The sequence below is a fragment of the Sinocyclocheilus grahami genome, unplaced genomic scaffold (assembly GCF_001515645.1).
Source record: "Sinocyclocheilus grahami isolate Dianchi unplaced genomic scaffold, SAMN03320097.WGS_v1.1 scaffold44.1, whole genome shotgun sequence".
Taxonomy (NCBI): domain Eukaryota; kingdom Metazoa; phylum Chordata; class Actinopteri; order Cypriniformes; family Cyprinidae; genus Sinocyclocheilus; species Sinocyclocheilus grahami.
The window spans coordinates 2,561,693-2,567,326 of NW_015505223.1; the positions used below are offsets into that span (position 1 = coordinate 2,561,693).

Genomic DNA, 5,634 nt, shown 5'->3' on the forward strand with positions numbered 1-5,634 from the left:
AAAGGTCAGTCCTCTTTCACATATTTGTTGCATGTCCAATCTTGTTTCAAACAGCTTTAAAAAAAGTTTTGCAACCCCCAACGCAACGTTAAAAAAGACCCAAGAGGCACTGGCTTTTATAAAGACAAGACTGTTTTTTTTTTTATTTATAATCCTGAACCAAACTATACAAAGCAGTGGTCAAAAAGCAACCAAAAAAAAACAAAAGGTTTCACTTGAAGGACTGAAAGAACACGAGTACTAGCATACAGTTCTGTTATAGATTGTTTTTTTCGTTCTGCACTTCCCATATAAAACACAATGATAAAACAAAACCCCCAAAACTGTACATAAGGATAGAAAGATACAATCCTTTTAAATGCATATGGAACAAAAGACCTTCAAGATTTAAAAAGGGGTTAATTAACATGTTAAGAGGGCGGATGATGCATTGACTAAGGAACCCCTCTCATTCATATGAACCATCTGTTATGTTAACTGATCTGCCAAAGCAAGGGATTAACTTCTAGCAGCACAACCAGGTTAAACATAGTCTATTAGCCCCTGCTTAAAACTCATCTTTGGTCTTTAGTGGATAGGAAAAATGTCACCCATGAAAATGACAGAACCTTAGGCTTTCAGTTGCTTGTGTGTACGTCCGCTGGTCAAATAACAGAGTAGAATGTGTGCTTGTTAAATGTGTGCTAAAATAAACATTGTTCCTTTTAAAACAGGGTTCTAATGTTGGTCCTACACCAATAAATAAGGTCTTACAAAAGGGGACAGGGTCATGATGTTATGGGCCTCAGTGCAATAAAAAGATCTTGTAGCGGCAAAAAGAAGGTCTGTGAAATATACAGAAAAGCACAAACTCTACTAGGTCAAACTGACCATACCGACAGAGCTACTGAAGGGCGGCGAGAACTTTAGGCTTGGACTTCAGCCTCTGTGGAGTCGCCTTTCTCCTCTGTCTTCTGTTTCTTTGTTTCGACTGCCTCCTGAAAGCAGACAAGCTAAGATTAGATGTGGTAAAGACGATGGAAACGTGTTGTGAAATGCGTCTGAAACCTGAACCCACCTCCTCTTCTGCTGGACGTTTCACGGTTTGCCCGTCTGCCTCTTCTTCAGCACCGTTCTCCTCCTCCTCTGCTTCTCCTGCTGTGAAAAACCAAACATATTTTTCAATAACCGGTTTTGGGACTAGTAAGTTATGTAATGATGACAAAGGCGAAGTCAAACTCACCCTCCTCATCATCCCCACCCTCTTCGTCCTCATGGGTTTCCTCTTCCTCGTGTGAAGCACCATTAGTCTAAAACAGAGAAAACACCATGAGTGAAATGGATACCAAATTGGTTATATCACCAGATGATTTGAGGATTTGCAAGCAATGTTAGTAATTAACTATAATTCCGAAAATGTATGGGAAGGTCAGTTTTGTAAAAAGCCATGTGCAGAGAAACCACGTGCACAGCCTTAAAGCTGTCTTCTCATAAGATGCATCTGTGTCAGTCAATTTGAACCCTAAACAAAGAGCAGCACGATGAAAGAGGGGGAGGGGGTCCTCCATCACCTGCGCGGCGAGCGGTTCGTCGGGGAGAAAAGCCACAAGGCCTGATGAGAAATACTCAACGCTTACTGTTCCATTTCCATTGGCAGGTGCGTCTTCGCTGCCATTTTCCTTCACAGCCTCCGCTGCCTCCTCAACCACCTCTTTCTTCTCTTTCAAGTCCTGAAATGAAGCAGATGAAGCAAATGAAGTTTATCGGTTCATAAATAAACCCCCTCCGACTACATAACCAATGCAGCGTGTGATTATGTCATAGGTAGTAAAGGGGAAAGTTTGTTTCCTTGAGTTTCCTCCCCACCCACACACACAGATGAGCCACAGACCACACACACCAGCTGGCTGGCTGCCTGTTAAAATACATCAAATGGCAAACCAACACCGGGGTCATGAAAACCACCGGTTTCGGCTTTAAAAACACTTTTAGCAAATATGCAATCATTTTATTTTTCCCATAAATGTAGTCGTAATGGTCACCTTCTATTGGTTAGCTCAAGTGAACTAATATGCAATTACGTTAGAACTGATTGTATATATGTAATATATAATCGGAACTGCTATTTAATGGGGAAACAAGTAAATCCGTTGTGTGTGTGTGTGTGTGTGTTATTTCCCTGAAACCTGCACCACAATAGATCTATTATATAGACGACTTCGTGAATTAAATCTATTGTACCGACACACATGTTGAGGTCACTTAAGGTTATTTCGCGCCGTCTTGCCCACTGCCCCTATTATTTCCCGGCAGGAACAGCACGCGCCGAGCTGGAAACAAAAGGAGGCAGAGCGCGCGCCAAGACACGGTGCTGGACTGTCCGGGGGCGGGAAGCGCGAACGATTTACAGCTCGCGGCGGCGATATTCCCGCCTATTCGAGCGGCGGAGATCAAGAGCCTTGACTTCTCACACACACACACACACACACACACACACACACACACAAAATCATATCAAAAGAAAAAGATCAGTTCACTCCCTCCTCATCTTAACGTTAATGGGATGTGATTAACGTTACATATGGGAATACATGTCGAATTCAGTCCTCAAGAGTTTTGAATGAAATGTGCGTAACGGTTGTCCGTTGAACCAGTAACGGAATTTATTCAACACGACTCGACGCGAGCCGTGAATAAACGAAAAGAGATGCTGCTATCCGAATGATTCTGTTTAAACGTTAACATTTATCGCTGATAAAACCTTTCACTGACCGGCCGGTTTCTCCTCAGTTTATTGTTAGCAGGTGGGTCCAGTTTCTTCAAATACATGATTTTTCAAGCGAGCTTACCTTGGCGGTGATCTCAGGGGTGGTGGTCGTATCAACAGCGGTATCAGCCATGGTGGTTTATAAAGATGTTTCAAAGAAAAATGTCCGAGAAAAGAGTTAGAAGTGGTGGGATGAGGTAGGACACGGTCAGACGGGAGGAGGAAGAGTGAATCAAAACTGCCTGAACCCGAGAATGAACGGCGAGTCGAGAGCAGCGGCAATCTCGCTGACATCTGATTGGACAGGATCGTGGCAACGTAAATCCGTTCTTCGATTTGATTGGAGGAGCCACTGTCAATTGTATCATGAAATCCCGCCCCTCTAGTAATGCGCCCGTCTTGTCTTATTGGTGGCATATTTAATTTGACCTTTTACCCGGTCTTTTAAAAATACTGTTATGAAGGTCAGGATTCATTCAAGCCATTCTGGTGACTTAAATATAAATATCTGACTTTTTTTGGATGCCTTATTTTTTTTCTCTTCGTGTAAATTTGAAGAAAATGCAAATTGATCTTCCGGTTAGTAAACTTAAAAAAAAAAAAAAAAAAAAAAATTTTTTAATCAATAGTATGTAAATTCACTAACCTAATTTTTTAAAGTATTATTTAAAAAAATAAATAATTTTTATTTATTTATATTTAATAAATATTATATATTTTTATATATAAAAATATATTTGCCACTATTTCCCATTCTTTTTGAAAACTGCAAACCATTCACTATTTCCCTTGACCTTTTTTAACATCATCCCTTGATAACTGCTTTGTGGTTGGAACCTGCCTCCAAGCTTGCACAGATGAATTCAAGCTTCTTTGGGGTCTTTGTTTACAGCCACAGTTTCATTAGCATGTTGTATTCAGAGACCATTGTGTCCCAGATGGAGACAGACCAGGCAGCTGTTTCATTCATAATGAGAAGTCACACTAAGATGCTAACATGTCTATTCCACACCATCAAACATCTCAGCACAGATAACCAACTGATTTATGGCTTGAAAGATAAGACACAGTCATTTTGGCTTCTCCATCACAGGAAGCCTACCTGTTGCACAAGGAACAGATTAAGGCTGCGGTTAATAATGTTCCCTACTTCCCCTTTCAAGGGGTCAAACCCTGCCTCACATCTGTAATTCCTCAAAAGGAGTAAGTACTCTAGTATACTAAACTACAAATAATATTTTTCTCACTAAACAATAGTTCTTTAGATATTTTTAGTCAAAAATGTCCAGGTGGAACTTTTCCTCTGGATTTTCCTTTGCACACACAGAGATAAAGACCCCCTCTCTCATCAGATCTGCCACACCGTGGTAACAAAGCCCACTTGGTGGTCACAGATGGTGTGCTCTGTGAGGGGTCAGCATGTAGTCTTTGTTTTATCAGATGGAGTATTATGCAGTACTAGACCATTGATTTAAACCTCAGCTTTGACTCATGAGAAGCTGAAAACTGAAGACTGAAGCTTTATTCAGACTAGTTTTCCATAAGGAACTGAGATAAATTTGTGTTTTGCAGATGCACTGTTTTTTTTTCTTCTTTGGTGCAAACAATTTTGACACAAAGTAGATACTACTTTTCAGGTGTACTCTAATGAAATTTAACCCCTCCGGAGAGGAATATACATTTTTGCTGATATAACATTTCCAAAATATTTCTCATTAATTTTTCTTGTTGTGTACAGATCTTCTGACTGCATGCCCGGTTCACTTTCATTTTGGATTTAGGCATTCTGTGTATCTGTGTACTGAACCATTTCTGAGTGTGAAGACCATATTAAAAATCAAAAGAATCTTTTTCCACTATAAATTTCTTCATGTAGCCATAAATGCCAATAACCCTTCTTTTTAAGAGGTCATCCAATGTAAAAAAGAAAATGTAATAATTAAAATATCAACAATAATAAAAAAAAATGCACCACTAACATCACTAAATGGATTTGCTAAAACTCTCCTTGTTTGCCACTGGTCAGAAAAGCCCATGCTTCAAACTCATTGGCTGAGCAGATGTTGATGCTGAAGCAAAGCAATGTTTTCTGCAGCAGTTCATGAAATGATAACATTAACAGCAATGCCACTCAATAAATGAATCCCGTCAAAACAGTGCTTAAGAAGGAAAACGCAAGACTTCAAATTGAAGATGTAATTAGCCCATGAGATGAAAGTGTTATATGTATTCTTAATCTGAGGAGGTCTTAAGAGCTGGTGTTCGGATTGGTTTGGAGTTTGGCAGTTTGCCAGAGTGGGTGGAGACACGTCAGATCTACAGAAAATGCATTCAATCTCATGAAGCCCTTGTTTGCGCTTGGACGTAAACTCAGTGGAACACATGCACATAGAGGCTCTTTCATTGGGGAAATGAAGACCATATGTAGCACACACCGAAACAGCCGTCTGCTGCTGGAAGCCCATGATGTGTCTGCCGTACAAATCCAGACACGTAACAGATGTTTTTTTTTTTTTTAAGAAAACACTTCTTGTCCAAGTATTACTCATTCCCTGCAACAGGAAAATGGGAGCAATCAGAGAGGAGAGACTCTTTGTTAGGTCATTTCCTGTCGTTTTTCCCCCTTCTAGTAGACCCACAGCCTGCCCACGAGCTAGATTTGTTTCCATGGATACTGGAACAATTCCAATGATTGCCTGCTGGTTTTTAGTGTGCTCTTTGATGAAGGAAAGCCTTGGAATAACCAGAGATGGGAAGAAGAAGAACAGAGCCAACATGTTCCTCTAATCCTCACACTTTCTTTCATGCAGTAGCTACTCCTTCTTTCTTTCCAAACCTTTAGAGTTTCTTTATTCTGTTGAACACACAAGAAGATATTTTGAAAAAAT

General features: G+C 40.2%; 1 protein-coding gene across 2 annotated transcripts; it reads right to left on the reverse strand.

The window, feature by feature from the left end:
- Positions 1-275: 275 nt before the first annotated feature.
- LOC107582415 (prothymosin alpha) lies at positions 276-3,055 on the reverse strand. 2 transcript variants are annotated; one of them, XM_016268259.1, is made up of 5 exons: positions 2,829-3,055; positions 1,617-1,709; positions 1,223-1,289; positions 1,058-1,134; positions 276-977 (listed from the first exon to the last, which is right to left on the reverse strand). In XM_016268259.1, the coding sequence occupies exons 1-5, from the start codon at positions 2,877-2,879 to the stop codon at positions 906-908; spliced, it is 360 nt and encodes a 119-aa protein (XP_016123745.1). In that variant the 5' UTR covers positions 2,880-3,055; the 3' UTR covers positions 276-905. The 2 variants fall into 2 exon arrangements, with proteins under 2 accessions (XP_016123745.1, XP_016123744.1); XM_016268258.1 differs by having other exon boundaries at positions 1,058-1,137; positions 2,829-3,049.
- Positions 3,056-5,634: the final 2,579 nt, after the last annotated feature.